At 31.9% G+C, this 17,828-nt stretch overlaps 1 protein-coding gene across 1 annotated transcript in view; it reads right to left on the bottom strand.

Annotated features, from left to right (window-relative positions):
- Positions 1-17,067, bottom strand: part of LOC129233419 (transmembrane channel-like protein 7) — a 34,410-nt gene extending 17,343 nt beyond the window's left edge. Inside the window, exons 1-10 of the mRNA XM_054867452.1 lie at positions 16,971-17,067; positions 14,670-14,718; positions 14,384-14,453; positions 12,665-12,906; positions 11,627-11,739; positions 10,093-10,153; positions 5,210-5,288; positions 4,240-4,463; positions 1,648-1,896; positions 553-704 (exon numbers count right to left, since the gene is read on the bottom strand). Of these exons, the coding sequence (XP_054723427.1) occupies positions 553-704; positions 1,648-1,896; positions 4,240-4,463; positions 5,210-5,288; positions 10,093-10,153; positions 11,627-11,739; positions 12,665-12,906; positions 14,384-14,453; positions 14,670-14,696 (1,217 nt within the window). The 5' untranslated portion in view covers positions 14,697-14,718; positions 16,971-17,067. The remainder of the gene's footprint in view (positions 1-552; positions 705-1,647; positions 1,897-4,239; positions 4,464-5,209; positions 5,289-10,092; positions 10,154-11,626; positions 11,740-12,664; positions 12,907-14,383; positions 14,454-14,669; positions 14,719-16,970) is intronic.
- Between the last annotated feature and the right edge of the window lie 761 nt (positions 17,068-17,828).

The following is a 17,828-nucleotide window of genomic DNA, read 5'->3' as shown; positions in this document are numbered from 1 at the left end:
CAAAATGATTATTTATCTTGATTTAATGCAACAGTTCATTTTTTTGTAGTAATATTAAGCTTTGTATGGGACATTATCTTGTAATCCAAACCTGCCCTCCCCCCCCCCCCCCCATTTTAGCATAGAAAAATTTCATGGAAAGCATGAGAATATAAAAGATGAAATAAATAAAAGTAAAAGAAAAATTAATGGATTAAATTTTGTGGTCCCATATGAATATGAAATAACTATGACAGCCCTCTCTCATTAATGTTTGAAAGTGACTGACGTACATGTCAACCTCTCCTAGATCCTAAATTACCTCTCTTTTTTTTCCAATTCCTTTGCTTCTTGGATTTCTTTAATTCTAATAAAACTAAGCTCAAAAATAAAGTTTTGTGCAGTAACGTTAAGCTTTGTGTGTGAAATTACCTTGTAATCCAAACCAGCTTCAGTTTTTGTCATACTACATGCATTAACCATTTGTGGGATGGGACCCCTCCCCAATGGGGAAAGTTTTCATTTTGATATCACCTTTACAAATCTTTCAAAACACAATATAAAAATACTTACTATCGAATCATCATCCATAAGCATAAGAAGAATGATATTATAATGGCAAAAAGCAGAGCTGCAGGCAAATCAAACTTCAATCCTATAAATGGTAACTTAATTTCTTCAGGAGGATAATATCCCAAAAAAAGAATCGTTGATTCCAACCAACCCTGAAAAAGTAAAGAAATATTTAATAAATCAAAGAAAGCATTACTCATAATATGATAACACATTGTAAACAATGAAAAGGAATTAAATTAAGCAAATTACTTAACAGATACAACTAAATTTATATACAATTACAAGTAAAAGGATCTTACCTCAAAAGCACAACTCCCTAGGACAGCTCCAAGTAAAAACAAAAATTATTTTTTCCTTAATTTTTTACGCAAACAAAAGTAATGTGCTAGTAATAGTAGCGAATATATCAGTTTTTAATTATAAACCAGCAGGTTTATTAGGTTCAACATTCAAATATTGGAGTTTTTATTCTAGGCCAAACTTGAATCTCTAGTTTTGAAATCTCTGGCTTTTAAAATTAATGGTATTAACATATATGTGTGAATGTTTTTAGTTTCAGCTCTTTTTTTTTAATTTTTTAATGTAACTTGTATTAAGCAGGTTGCCCCCCCCCCTGTAAAGATTTGAAATGGTTTCTGATCCAAAACCATTTTTAACTGGACTATAGTTTGGACAAAATTAATCCGGCAGCATCGTAATGCTGCGATTAGACTCTGCGTAGCCTTTCCAATGTGCCAGGTTAGGTTTGCCCTAACAATAGATGCTTCATCATTTTCTGCAAATACAAAATTGCAGCAAATGTTTATGCTAAATTTAGTGTTTTCATGTGTATGATCATAAAGCTGTAACAAAGACATACTTCATGCATTTTAAAGGAAAAAAAGTGTCATTTGACTTTTGAGCTTTTATAGGGATTAAAAATAAACTAAACAAATTTTAATTTTAAAAGTACATGAAGTTTTAAAGTCAAACATGCTTACTTAATTCAACAAATCTTCAACATAATGTTACAGGTATTTTCATATTCGTAAACTTTATAAAAACTGAAAATTAATTGAAAAAAAAATTATTTTAATGATTTAGGTTAGTTACCGTTCCTTGAAGAAGATCTTGAGCAAAGCTTAAGAGCCCTGACGTAACATTTTGTGCTTCTTTTACATACTTTGCATTGCAGTATGCAGATAAATTGCTACGCTCTTCAAAAGTAAAGTTTTTCCGACCATAATTTACAGTTAAATCTAATATATCATCTGGTAAATATTGATCAAAAAGTTGGCCAACACTTGACAATAAATCATCATTTTTCATAAAAGATGAAGACCAATTCTTCAATTGTATGTCCTGTTAAAAAGAAAAGTTCAGTTAGTTATCTTAACATAATTCAATAATAAAAATTAAATTGCAGATAGAGTTTCAGCGGAATATGAAAGTGACATTTTTTCCTTCACAATCTCACACTAAAATAAATGCATTGAAAGCTTGTTTCAGTCAATATAATAAAAATCTTGGAAAAATAACTGAACAAATTTCAAACACAATTAACGACCTTGATGTAAGAAGGGAACAGCTCTACTTCTTGATGACAGGAAAGAAAGTATAAATACATAACAATTAATTATACATAGGCAACATTATATTTTAAAAAAATCTCATTAAAATTGGTTTAACAGAGGAAAATTCTAACATATTAAATGTACAGGCCATTTTTTTTATTAAATACTTTCCTTTTTAATTAATTTATTTATTTATTTTGTGATCCTTGAAATTTTAAAATAAAGCTGCCTATTTGTTGCACCAAGATATTCAATTACAAAAAAAGATTACTAAACAGTTTGTTTACCTAATTACCATCATCCTAGTAAATTTCTCAACCACAGAAAGAAAAAAGTATTCCCAACTACTTACCCTACAGCAAATAACTGCTTCTAGTAGGCAATTCCAAATACTTACAATACACCAGAAGTAATAATTTCTCTTAAATTTAAGATTAATTTAGGATTTAAATAGTCCCATGTAGTTCAGTGGTTAGGGCTGCTATCTTTTGCTGAGGTGGTCTAGGCTTTGTCTCCAGCATGTTCTGCTATTCGCTGCTTCTCTCATGCTACATGGCAATCTAGGCTTCATGATCAAAGGTAGGGAGTTGCTGGAGAGACACGTTTGAATACAAAAACCCTTCATTAATCTGGATCTTAGTAAACCAGAGTCTGCTTAAGTTGGACAGCTATTTAGATGTACATAGTGTATAAATAAAAGGTGAGTTAGCACAATAATAAATTTTTGTAAACTGCATTTTGTATTCTTGCAATGAACTTTTGTAATTTTCTCTTATGTAGTTTTATGTTTGACCGTCTTGAATACAAAATTCAATTTTTATAGTGCATGGTAGTTCTTGTATGCATTTCGGCCCAATTTATAGGTTAGTTTGTATAATCCGTACATTTATTAATGAAGACGACCTGGATCCCCTATTAGTCCTGATTAATGAGGTTCTACAGTAGCTCTAAACATTTTTTGCCCTTCCTTTGGTGCAAAACTTTCGACATATCAACATGTTTCATTCCAGTAAACTTTAGCACCAATCAAAACCCTTTTCCTTTGCTTAATACTATTAAGACTTTTTTAACTGGAATTAATTAATTAGTTAAATTTAATTAATGAATGCATTTCTTCACTTACTTATTTAATTACGTACAGTAAGCTAGCTGTATTTAAAATATTAGTCCTAAAAATCACCCACACAGTACGTCTTTTAAGATGTATTACTGACATGTAAGAGAATGAAATGAATATCATATTCATATAAATTTGAAATCAAGCTCTATGGACTAAAGGACTAAACTACGATGCCATAAAATATCAGGTAGATCTTAAAGACAGAATGGCACACCACATCTATAGGTGCTCATGCACAACTTTTTACTACCTAACACAGGATGCTATAATTTTAGATGGTAACAGACAGTAGCGTTCAATGCATCAAATAGGTTTTGTCTTAGCTAAAATTGTGCAGATCATGTAATATATTCTGCCTATAAAAGTTCTAGTTGCAGCACTCAGCTCTGCTTGGATCATAAATGCAAAACATAAGTCCAAATAGGAGAACAATTAGTAAAGAAAAAGGCCTAAACCTTAAAAGGCCAGTTATAGCTAATGTCTGCCTCTTTTCTCCTCAGAGCATACACAACAACTATTTTACAAAGTCACTGCATAAAAATTTATGAATATTAGAATAAGTTATATACAAATTTTCTCGGGTAATGCTGATGAAATCCTCTAGCATAAAATGTTCAGAAAGCATCCAATGTATAATGCAAAAAGGAAAAAAATGCTCTGTTGGGGCATACTTGCATGAAATGATTTGCAGTTTGAGAAATAACTAACTCAAAAGGTCTAAGCAAAAGAAAATTATTCTACACATAATCACAGTTATTTCTTTAATATTTATGTTTAGATTGATGTTAATTACATAGAAAAACTCTTACAGTGCTCTTTGGTGCCAAAGTACCTCCATGCAAAACTTGTGAAAGATCAGACTCAAAAATGCTGTTTTATTCATATAAATTACAATCACTCTGTAAGTGATTTGGGGAACAAACCACTAGTTTTGTTTAGTTAAGAAAAGTTGCACAGTTAAAAACTCTAACAATTAAAACATAAGTTACTAACAATAGAATAATTAATTACCTTTGGAATATGCTTTCCACTGTCATGCTGAGGAAACTGACTCAAAAATTTGTCATTTATTCTACTTTCTTTTGGGACCACATGCAGATCCAAATGTGGTAATGTAGTAAATACGACACGAGGTATAACTACAATGAGGAGGAAGATTAAAAGCGTCAACAGATTCAAGAATATCAGCCAACGCAAGAAAACAAAATAAGATACCACACTAGTCCCAAAATGACCTGCAAAAAATAAATAAATAACTGTACAAATTACTATACAAATGTAAATAATTTTAATATTTAATTTGAATTTTTTACTCTCTGAAGAACAATAACTATGTTACAACAACTATGGCATGACACTTCTGTAAGAAAAAAATGTCACTCTATGTCAAACTAACGAAAAATATATATATATACTGATAAATGAATATTTAAGTTGTTTAAATTAGTTCCTAATGAAATTTTATGCAAGACAAAATGATTTTTTTATGCTTTGAAAATAAAGCAATAGTAAATAAGACGTAATCATGAAAAGTCTGTCAGAGCACAGCGACAATAGTACTCTTTTCATTTATATTGCAATTTTTTAAGTTAATTGCAATAAGCTCAAAAAAACAAAAATTTTAAAGTAATCCTCCCTAATAGTCGACTTTGCTGAATAACAGACAAAACATTCAGTTCCATAACTGTCTGCTATTTGGAGGTACTGCTGTAATCTGTATGAAGAAGATCAACTACATCACAAAAATCTACTATTTTGTATCGTTCAAAAAAACGCTTATGTTTATACAGATAAATTTTACAACAAAAGTATGTACAATTTAAGAAATTGTACACAAGATTTTAAAAGTTATAGTTCTCGCCAGAATACCTTTTAGAATCTATAAGTATGATACACACATGCAGCTCAATAGTGCTTCATATAAATTTCAACTTTAAAATATTTTTCATTACTTTAAAATAGTAATTATCCTGCTGAATACCTTCAATTTGCTTCAAAGACTCATTCCACAAATCCAGGTCTGAAAGATATTTCTTCTGATGCGAAAATGCATTTGAAACCTAAATTACAATAAATTTAAAGTTTTCAATGTCTCAAACATAGTTCCTACTTCCATTATTTAACAAAGGCTAAAGTTGTATATAAATTCCTTTATTTAGAAAATATTATTAAAATTTTAAATTATATAAATCATCTGGTGTACAAATAAGTTTTAAAGGATTCTCTTCACAAGTTTGACACTTTATTGTTCTAAGATAAGTTTCATGTTCAGCTTTTGAACTATTGTCCATCGTTGGCCACTACCCTTTCCTATCTTTTTGGCAATTTTCGGATGCCTACTCGAAAAAACAACAAGTCTTGATGCAATCCATGAATCAATCAAAATTTGGGCTTCTTCAAAAGAGCAGAAGTGCTGATCCTTAAGAGCATGTGTCATCGATGAAAACAAATAGTAGTCGGAAGGGGCAATGTCTGGGTTATATAACGGGTGGGGTAGGATTGCCCATTTCAGGGTATTGAGGTATGTTTTGACCGGCGGCGCAACACGTGGCCGAGAGTTATCATATTGCGAAATTACCTTGTCGTGTCTCTCCTTATACTGTGGCCGTTTTTTCTGCAGTGCTCGGCTCAAACGCATCAATTGAGTTCCGTAATAATGTTTGGCACCAGTCTTCGTCCAATATTGCCTCCGATTTGGCATCTTCAAACTTTTGTGGCTGTCCATCGTGCTCTTTGTCATTTTTATCAAAATTGCAACTTCTAAAACGCCTATACCAAAACTCACAAATAGAAATCGATGAAGCATGTTCCCCGAAAGCTCCTTGTAGCATTCGATTGTTTTCAGCCGCACTTTTCTTCAAATGGAAGCAGAAAAATGAACTTTCCTGCAAATTGTGCTTTGTTGGCACAAAAGTTGACATATTCGGAGCACACAAAAACTGCATTGTTTCCACTTCAGTGAAATGTCACATACTGAAAATGAAAACCTAATAATGAGGTTATAAAATGAAGTTGGAAGCAACTTTGTCCATTTCGATTTAGTACCAGTGACCCCATGTCTTAAAAATCCTTTACAACTTATTTGTACAACAGATAGCAATATGCATGATTGTGTTAGAGAGATCAAGGACATAATCCAGAGAAAAATAGAAGGGGGGGACAAAACCAGGGGATAAATCCCCCCCCCCTTCCATGCTGATTTTGAAAACAATTTAATTGTGCAATTCTGTAAGTATTTTATTGTTTTTCCCCATAAAATGCATTAAGTTTTCTTCCCTCCCCCTGAAAAATTAGAAAAGACCTGGAGGGAGGCTTTTTTTTAAACTTTTTCACTGTGTATGAGGAGGTGTAATAACACAAATTTGCAGCCAGAAGAACTTTTTCACTTTGAGTTAGTGAAAAAAGAATTTTTTTCTTTTTTTTTTTTTTTTTTAACCTTACACTACGTTGGCTGCATAGCCATATTGTGACAGTAACCCAACTTAATCCTAGTAACGTTTTTTTTTTCATTGAGCTCCCAAAGAAAAAATGTACGCTTTCAAAATCAGGCACCAAATTACCAGAGCCAAACTCTTGGATAAGCTTAGAAACTGAAGCAGTTATCTTTCTAATTTCTGTTGTTGTTTCATCTGAAATATTTGCTATTTTTGAAAGAGGGCAACCTTTATTGCCTATTTCTGGACATGCCCATGAAAGAACATAAAACTATTCTATCATTTATTTTATATGATTATGTATCCTCTGTAAAGGGCATAACAACAGATTTCAACAGTAATTCTTGGGAAAGGCCAAAATAGAGTAAAACTTTGTTATCTTGAGGCGACCAAACAAACTGATTCAAGCGGATGTTGAGCTATCAGGTTTTACATTTCAATAAGTAAAATACACATGTACTGCCGTACTAAGCACAAAAGTGGTATCTACACTTTTTGTCAAAATTGAGTTATTGTCACGAGGTGGTTCTTTATAACATGTTTTACCCCTATGCAATGTTTTATTGTCATTTGTGAACTGGAACTATTTTTTAAAAAAATCTAAAAAAGTGAAATCTGGATCAAATACATGGAGGCGTAAAACTTTAAATAGTAGTTTTTCGGTTTGACCTCAGCTGCAGATACGACTTTTGCGCTTAGCACGGCAGTGTACTAGGGTAACAGCACCAGTAACAGACAGGGGTCCAGTCACATACAGTCACAAGTTTGAATTTAAATAATAAGAATTTTAGGTGGGTTAAACTGATGTTGCTCTGGCCCATGAATACGGTGAAACTATTTAGTGTTATCAGAGTGGCTTTTATGAGCCAGTTGGTATTTACAAGGCAGTGGTGGAAGGTAATGAACAGCCACCACAAGATCAGCTGGTGTTTTACGTTCATTTGAATTTGATAAGGCTTAAGTTCTAAAAATTAAGAACTTTAGCACATTTTGAAGAGAAAAAGGGACTTCTGCCCTGGGTATCATCAGAATTGCTGGTGTCTATTACTGGGGAGTCGGACCTTCATTTGAAATTAAACAAATAAAAATGGAATTAACTACTTCAGAGGATCCAGAAGCAGTCAAATGTTAGATGAGATGTAGTTGCATGAGAGAAAAATAGTTTTAAAAGTCTAAATACATTGAAAAGCTCAGAAAATTGAGTTAACCTGAGAGCAATGACTTAATGGTGCCGTTACCATACTAGTTTCAAAAGATAATTTTCATGCTATTTAAATTCCTTGCCAATACTAGTTGGCATTTGAAATGCTTTTTAAACTTTAACGCTTTGGTTTACCCACAAGCACACATGACAGTTATTAAAATTTATTTTTGGAGTGCTCCAGCTCTGCTTGGGCAGACCGCACGTCACTGGAATTTTCTCACGCATTTCTCCCATTGCGAAATGTTCAACTGATACCTCATCTTTCATGGCCACTAGGAGGCACACTGTAGCAATACGTGGCAGGGTTTATTGGATGGTCAAATTGCAGCTTATTTTTAAATAGGTGTCTGTATTTTTTTTATTCATACCTTTATATATAGTGCTTAATATAAGGTCCCAGGGGTCTGTCCAGGATTTTTCACAGGGTCCGTTTTTTGTGAAAAATCAAATAATTTTGTGAAAAGTGAATTAATTTTGTGAAAAATCAAAAAATTTCGCAAAAAAAAAAAAAAAAAAAAAAATTTTTTTTTGTTAAAACGAAATTTTAGAATTTAGAGATGGCACAAACTGCATCAATTAAACTTAAAGTTGAGTGTTTTCCTCTTCTACATCGAGAAAATCATTATGGATTTTTTTTACTAATATTTGGCGGGGGGGGCATTGCTCTTTCAAGTATCAATATTTATCTACCATTCTACATTACGTTAAATTATACTAGATATATTTCTGTACAGTACTTAAAATAATTGTAACAAAAATATAAATAAATAAAATAAAATTCAGAATAGGGATCAGCATTCAACTTTTTGACCCAAGACACTCTTAAAAAGCACAGAATTTCGTTTAAAACTTATAAATTCCGTGATTTAAACAAAAATAAAAAGATATTTCAATTGTTTACCTCTTAACAAAGCGTAATAATCATTAAAAATTCGAAAAATCGGATTCCCATAGCGGATGCAAAGAGATCGCAATTCTCAAAGTGAAGGCATCAAAAGTATAAAAACGGCTTGTAAAAGAAATATTTTTGATAAAATTATTTTAAAATTGCATTTTAGAGTCCTATGATAAACATATCATTAATATCTGTGGACACAGTTGACCCAAAAAATAAAATTAAATAAACCATCTACTTAGCATTTTAATTTTTGACTCATAACAGAAAATGGAATTCTGCTTTAAAAACTTGAAATGAGAGTTCTAACAGAAATAAAGAGACTTTTCATTTATTTGAATCCTAATAAAGCTAAGTTAGCTTGAAAAAAGAACAAAATATGATTCTCATATCGGATGTTAAAAGATTGCATTTTTCAAAATGTAGACATCTAAAGAAAAAAAAAAAGGTAATTAAAAGAGTTTACTTAAAGTTAATCATCCTTGTGTTAGCATCGAAAAATCAAAACCCATATAATTTTCTCCCAAAATAACAATTAAACATCGCACCGCACCATAAAAACGCAAATATTGACAAGCTGGCAAAATGACGAGAATATTTTCTAATCAAGTCATTATAAAGGTTCAACGCCAGACGCTAAGTGGTGATAATTTTGAAGTTGGTAACACTATCTGAAGCGATCGTATTTTTTCCTCACCTTTACTATCCCTTTGCAGTTCTAAGTTCATTTCGCAGATATATATTATTATTGTTTATTAAATCATGAGCGGAGAAAAGTGCTTACCAATGCCTTTTCAGAAAAGTTAACAAAAACACCGCTGCTAATTAGCTGTGATAAAACAAACAACCATTATATTTATTTGGCAGTAGCAATTATTTATCGCTTGCAGGAGCATCCCAAGAGTGCCGATTTATTTTTTTTTTTTTTTTCAAAATTAGCCGATTTTGTATAAGCTGATCCCTCTAATTTGACTTAAAAAAAGGTTCCAAAAATTATCGGTTTATACACAGAATTATGCGTTATTTTGCTTTCAGATTTGCTCTTTCAATAAACAATTTGACATCCGATCTTGTTTATCAGAATTTTGTGAAAGGTCCGTTTTGTTTGATCGGGATTTTGTGAAAGGTCCGTTTTGTTTAATCGGGATTTTGTGAAAGGTCCGTTTTGGTTGATCGGATTTTTGTGAAGGGTCCGTTAACGGACCCAAATATCCTCTGGCCAGACCCCTGGGTACAATACACTAAACAACAGCTTGCAATAACCAGAAAGTGAATTGCTAAAGAGTTTTTTTAACTTTTAATTGTTTAAAACACTGAATTTTAATGCTTACTCGCGTCCTCAAAGATGCAGGACTTTCAGCACCAGTAGGAAAAGTTTCAAATAACGCTTTCCTGAAAGTTAAAAAAAAATATATATTGGCAACTAAGAAACAAAAACATTATTAACTTCTTTATTTTCAAATAGCAAACAACCTTTTTGTTTATCTTTGCATGAACTTTCTAAACACTCAAAACTGATTGAATCCATGTGGGCAAAAGAAGTAAAATAAATTTGAAGAAAACTTTACACAGTATACTTTAACAACTAATGGTTGGACATTAGTTACAAAAATGACACTAAGGAAAACTTATATGAAATTTGACCATGTAACTGCTATATTTTTTTAAAAAGATCCACCAACGTCAAAAATATCTGAAATACAATTCCCCATACAAACATATTTCTAACTTTGAGTTCGTACTGTGGTCAGTCACAATTGTTTAGGATAAGTAGTACAGTGCCAACCCCCCAATTAATTATTGAAGCAAATTGGTAATACCTCTATCAACCTCAAAGTGTGAATAGGTGAACTGACCATGTATCCAGTATTGATCCCTGATAATCAGAATCTAATAAGCATAATAATTAGTAATTCTATGAAGAAATCATAAATTATTCACCAATATTTTTTTAAATGTTCCAAATATATTAAAACTATGCAGAGAGTATATAGGTGAAAATACAAAAGTAAATATGACTGATATGAAAAAGAAAAAAAAACATTCCGAGTAGGTCATCTTTACATACTTGATTTACTTCCTTTTTATGCATCAATCAAACAGTATTAGTCAAAAAATAACGGAGGAAAAACAAACTGTTTCACAATAAACTGAAAAGTTGCAGTTCAATAAAATAAAACAAATGTTGATCCACAATTGAAAATTTTCAGCTTTCTGAAAATTCTATCAGTATTTAGAACATATTTGAGTCATCAAGATGCAGTTCTTGCCATATCTAAAGAATATTGCTTTTGATTAAGCTCTGAAAGCTTATGAAGCTTTGACCCAAACTCTGATATTCAGATGTAGATCAACAGTTTCCCCACAAAGTACAAGTTCCAAAAATGTTTTCAGAATATTTGGAAGAACTGGTATTTTTCAAAATCATTACTTGCATTTTTTATTTTAATTTGATTACTTCGGGATGCAGAAGATATCTACTGATCTGAATCCTTCTTTCTTTTACCATTAAAATTGAACACATTACACTTTTGCACACACTGTTATAGTGCACACATTTTTATTAAGTTTTTAGTTAAAAATACCAAATTTTTACAGTTTTCGTGCATTTGCACTCCTTTAATGAGGCAAAAGATATCAATCTGCTGCTGCATGGAACATTTTTTGCCCATTAGTTTCATTGCATGAGACAACTTTCACTGAATGAGAATGTGATGTCAAAGTAAAACCTTTTTTTAGCCTAGGCTAATGTATACTATTCCAAATGCTAAGATTACTTAAGAACAACCAAACCTCCCCCCCCCCCCTTTTTTTTTTGTCATTGAAAATACCTAGAAAATTTGAAAAAACGTTGAGGTCTTTTACCTATATTTCCTTTTTTCTTTCATTGTGATAGGTAGATTTCGCAAATTTTTTAGTTCTTCATTTTTTTCCTCAAGAGTAAGACACAACTCCTGATCTCCAAACATTTCAATCCCCTGTTAAAAAGTATTTTACTCAGAAAAAAAATGTTGCAAATAAAAAATTATGTACAATGAGTCTAAATATAAAAAACTAAAATTAATATTTAATTGTATAATTTGTTAAAAACATTTAGTGGTAAAAATGCTTAATACTTTTACATAATATATTTGACTACAATGTGCTTTATTAAAAAGCTGTGACAGTATTTGCCTTTAATTAAATTATTTATAACTATTATTATTATTGTAATTTGTGTATTTATTTCTTATTATTAACATTATGATTATTTATTCCGAAATATTTATATCATAAGCAAACAACCTTTTTTCTTTTTCTGCTATTAATATGCAATACAATAAATTCAACATTCTATTAATATTTGTAAAAATTGATTACATTTATAAAAACAGATTTCCAAATATTATTCATACCGATGAGTAACTAACACTTTCTTTACGAATCATTCTTGATTATGATCAACACACAATTGTTCTGCTTGAATTAAATGCTTAATTTTTAAATATATTATCATCGAAAAAAAAAATTGTAGTAGAACTAAAATGCAATAGAATAATATATATAATAATTCATAGGAATAACCTTATGCATCAAACATCATGCATCAAGCATCAGTGGATTTCCCTTGCATCAATTTGTCCTGCAGTCTTAGGCAGGTTATAGCCGAAAACAAAGTAAAGAACCAAAATTACAGCTTCAGCAGTAGATTTGGAGATTTTGTGAAAATATCACTAATGCAGTCAATATAGCACCAAAAGTACAGGTTTTTTTACACATACAGATTAATAAAATCAAAGGTGGTAAGTAAAAAGATCTTGGCTAGATTTTAAAAGAAAATTTTAGATACCAATTCTAGCCCATAATTAATGCAAAGCAACAAAATTAACTAAACATTTTGATGGTAAAAAAAAAATGTTTTACATCAGCATTTTCTTGGGGAGCTCTTTGGTGTCCATCTAAAGAACTTGTCTTTCGCTGAATTGATGAAAGTTTTCTTCTGAAGGTATCCAGCGATGTTTCAGAAGAGGTGGATGCTCTGGGCAATGTAAGACCTTTGTTAACTTGAGCTGTTACTTTGGGATGTTTTCTACGATAAAGTGTTTGACTAGGTAAGTAGCTGTATATCTCATTTTTTAAAGTTAAATTATTTCGTAGGCTGGATTCTATTTTCAAGAGAAAAAAAAACCTTATTAGTTTTTAGCAGCAGAAATAAAACTCTGAAACTAATGTTTAAATTGAATTTTTCCAGGCAGTGGCGTAGCCAAGGGGGGTCCAGGGCGTCCGGACCTTCTCTGAAATGACTAAGTGTAAATATATGATTGAAGAAAAAATGCATTGTGTTGAAAACAAGCATTTTACACAAGTAAAAAAATGGAACAAGAAAAAATATGTATATATATTGCTCTTGTACAATATATAACATGCAAAAATATTATGAAGAGAAAATTGATAAACTAAAATGTGCGGGGGAAGGGAGAGGTACGAAATGAGGGGGCGCTGTAAGGCTTAGTGCTTTATTGCAATGATTCTCAATTTTTCCCTAGTGTGTGAAAATATTTCTCTCTGCAGTCTCCAAAACATTGGTTTCCCTTGCATCATTGAAGTAGATGCAAATTCTGAGAATATACCTGTTTAGAATCTAACAAAAGGCACTTCTCCTTTGTCTAGTTTGCTCCAAGTTTCTTGGAATTTAGTCCCTGCATGAGCTTCCTGGCGAAGTGGGGAATCTATTTTGGATTCAAGTTTGATGTTTGTTTTTTACATTCAAATGCATTCAAAATCATTACTTGTCATTATTGACAGTTAAATAAATTTCTCTCTCTAAAATTTATTTTGCTTATCTTTAAAAAGATCTCCATATCAATTTGTTAAATTTTCTTAGCTCCCCCCCCCCCCAAAAAAAAAAAAAAAACTTCATGGCTACACCACAGATTGAACCCCCTCCGAAATGAAATCCTGGCTATGCCACTGGTTCCAGGGTATATATTTCATGTTTTTACAATTCTATTTTTTATTTCCACCACAATCTCTTAAAAATTTTACAGTTCAAATTTTTTTTATAGTACTTGAACTTCAAAGTATTGAAAGTTAAGTTTATATCCTTAAAAGTGCACTTCAACAGCAAAGCAAAAAAAAAAATCGGAATTAGTCAAACTTTTTCAGAGCAACTGCCTAAAAGAATAGCTATCATTTTTATTGACAAAAGTCATTAATGTAAATTTTAATAAAATCATAAATCAATGAATCATGCTAATTAAATTATAGCAATAATTTCTCGTCATAAAATTATTTAAAGCTATTGATATAGTTTAAGTAAAGAAAGTATTGAAAGTTAATTTTATATCACTAAAAGTGCACTCCAACAGCAAAAATAACATCTGAATTAGTCAAACTTTTTCAGAGCAAATGCCTAAAAGAATAGCCTCAATCCTTTTTATTGACAAAAGTCATTTTAAAAAATTTTAATAAAATCACAAATCAATGAATCATGCTTATTAAATGATAGAAATAATATTTTGTCACAAAATTATTCACTGATTTAGTTTAAATAAAACAAGTGACATTTCCACATAAATAATTAAATGTGAAAAATTATCAAGAAGAGAACACATTGGAAATGTTTTATTATGAAAAGCATACCATCTGTGGGTTCATCGATTGCACTATGATTTGCAGGAACAAAGCAAATGCTCTTGGATTTTACAACGCCCTACAAAAACATAACAATGATGTATGCACCAAAGTTTTAATACATTAAGCAACTAAAAGAATAAACTTTTTACAAAGAAATATGAAAAGATGTACATTCTTTCAAAATAACTAAACAACATAAATATTATAACATTAATAAAACTAAGCTTTTAAAGAATGAATTTTAAAAAAAATTCTTATAACAGGATTTAAAAATAAAAAGAACATGTCTTACTTTTTTCCTATGATGGTTTTCTTCCATTATTATCCAAGCAGAACATAAGCTTAAAAGGGTTTAAAAAATAAAAATTAAACTTTTTGATAGAAGAAATTATTTTACGCATATTATTTTAAAATCATATTAGCAAGCAACATCAAAAGACAAAAAGCCATGACTAAATATTTGCTAATTAAAATGAAATTCATTTTAAGTTACTAAAAAATGAGCATGTTTGAGGTTTAGGGGTAGTACTTCCACAGAAATTTTTCGAAATTTAAGTCCAAAAAAACAGAATAGTATTTTTTGTTAGCAAAAAGAAATGTTTGGAGACCCTTACTTGAATTTTTTTTTCTTTTGAAATTTAAGGCCTATAAAAGCAAAAATTTATACAATGATTAGTGATGTGAAGGCTGAAAGTGAACAGTAGGCAATCTCCTAGAATCGTTTTCAATATCAAAATCCATAAAACCAATTTCTTGGTTATTTCTGATGAAGTTAGGGGACAGTATGGGGTTTGGGGCTCTTCCCCAGAATATTTCCAAAATTAAGTTCTAAAAACGCAATTACAGGACATTTTTCAGGATAAGGGTGTTGAAGAAAATCTCTTAAAGAAATTATTCGGAATTGAAGTTCCATAAAGGAAGTTTTAGATGATTTTAGATGATGTTAGAGGGAGAAAAATTTAGTACTCTTTCGGGGAAATTTGTAGATATTGAAGTCTTCAGTCTTCACTGTAAAAATGATTCAGAAACGTTCTTGGAAAATAGTAGGCAGCTGATTTGCCCGATTTCTACCAGTAACATATCTCGCAAAAATCAGGAACGTTTTCTACTAAAATTCAGTAATCTTTCTGAAATATCCAGAAATATTCTCATTTAAAGCCAGTCGTGTCTGTAAAACTTCAGAGTAATCTTAGGGAGGGATAATATAACAGCTTGACACCATTCTGATTCATCAAGACAGTTCCAAAAGCAGTATTGCAACCATGGCCAAAGCTAAGCCAGAATTGCAAGCAAGTATCAAGCATCTCACTTAATAGCAATTCTTGCAACGCTACATAGTCCATACTTATTTGCTCCCTTTGGGACTTTAATCAGCATGCACGAGCCGTAATCAAACTGAAACCGATATATCTTATACATACTCTCAGTTAATCTTTAAACTGGGAGCTTAAAATATTTTTTACAACAGAGAGAAGTCTGTATTCGGACAACTTGCAGCAATTCAGAAAACTTTTTCATAATGATACTTGATATTTCCAGAGTGTGGATAAGAACCATTGAAATCCCAAAACGTTACACGCAAATACTCAGCAACATTTCAGAATTTTTTTACAGTGTTTAAACTAAAATTCAAGATAATATTAGAGGATGTTGACAACTCTACTCTGGACGACATTGCTACTCTAGTATGAGGGGAGAGGGTGCAGCCCCACAGTTCCTCTCCTGGATTCACCACTGCCCGCTCAAGTATTAATACTACTCCAAAATGATGCTATTTTTTCCCTGTGTATTTTAATTTTTAAACTATGCAATGATATATTTTTTAATTTAGGGATAATGTCACGACCCCCCAAGAAATGCTTCGCGACCCCAAAGGGGTCGCGAAGCATTGGGTCGCGCCCCAAAGGGGTCGCGACCCACAGGTTGGGAACCCCTGTATTAGAACATGCCTGGTTAGTCATTGGTTAGTCTATTTTTTAACATACCTGTAACTAGTTCAAAATTGGAAAAAAAAAAAACAAATTTCAAAGGGGGCTTACGTCATTTTCATATGGTGGTGTGAGCTAATGTGTATTTCTGAATACAATTACATTTCTATAAACTAGAAGGATATTTTGAAAAGCATTATAACAAATTATGACATTTAGGTTATTTAATTTTGAAAAAGGCTTAAAATTGCGCAAAGTTTGAAATTTTCTGGAGAAAAGCATAGAAATTTTCATCTGAAACATTCGATGTTCGTCTGCATCGAAACATTTGTCTGCACCGAAAAGTGCTCGATGTAGCACTTTGCGGAAACCTTTACTTTTACACTTTTTTTTTTAATTTTATTATTAAAAATATTCAAAGCAACCAAAATAAACGGTTTCTCTCTCTCTCTTTCTTTCTGTCACATATGGTAAAAATTTTCCTTGTAAAGTGACATTTCAAAGTCCTTGATGTATTATGGAAACCAACTTTTAAAATATCAAGATGGCTCAAACAATTTTAGACGATTCAAAAGCAATTTGCCAACTAAGGACAAAAATATTTTTCCTTTTTCATGAAAATGGTTATAGTGCCGAAACAAGACATGAATAGAAAAGTGACTCACCAGGCTATATTTAAATCATGACAAGAACATTATTTTTTACAGCTTTGTGATTTATTTTCTTTTATAGCATATTGCACTACACTATATTAGGCTTCTAAGCGTCAGGGGAAAAGAAGTAAGAGGTATCAAGCTCAAGCTCCTCCTCTTCAATTAATGAAACCAAATTAGTGAAACTACTACCCTCCATCCTTCAAGTGGCGGATGTAGTGTGTTTGATTCTCGCTGGTGCTATGGGAAATTATTTCCTTCTCTTGTGTTGAAAATCTTTGCTGTGTGCGTCCAGAGGCAAGGTGCTTTGTACGCAGTCCTCTATTGAAGCTGTTATAAGCTTTCTGTATAAATAAATAAAGAAATAAATACTACCCGCTCCCTCAAACAAACAAACACCGTTTGATTCGCTGTGGATCCCTATCCCTGGGTGTTCTTTAATTCTCTTTTATATCTGGTAGTAAAGGCGCTTTGTTCGTGGTCCTCCTTGTATGCAAAGCAAAAGTCCTCAAATTTAAGCACGTGATTTTTTTTTTTTTTTGAGCAATCATGATTGCTTATTGTCCTCACTTGACCATTCTTGGCGTCTGGTTCCTTTTTCAGCTTGGACCAGGGGCCTATGCAGCACCACTACCCACCGTCCTCTGCAGGCACGGTTCCTCCGTTCCTGAGCTATCCGCTTCTCCCGGTCGGAGGTGTCCATATCCTACACGCACGCTCACACACATACTCACGACTTCACACACATACAATCACACACGCCTACGTACATACACACAGGTCTATGCATACACACACACACACACACACACAACCATGCACACGAAACCGCCCAGGAGGAGGGGCAGGTTTGGGGGGACAGGAGCGGTT

The sequence above is a fragment of the Uloborus diversus genome, chromosome 1 (genome assembly GCF_026930045.1).
Source record: "Uloborus diversus isolate 005 chromosome 1, Udiv.v.3.1, whole genome shotgun sequence".
In the NCBI taxonomy this organism is placed as follows: domain Eukaryota; kingdom Metazoa; phylum Arthropoda; class Arachnida; order Araneae; family Uloboridae; genus Uloborus; species Uloborus diversus.
The sequence above is the reverse complement of the archived record's forward strand: the minus strand, read 5'-3'. Positions and strand labels throughout refer to the sequence as shown.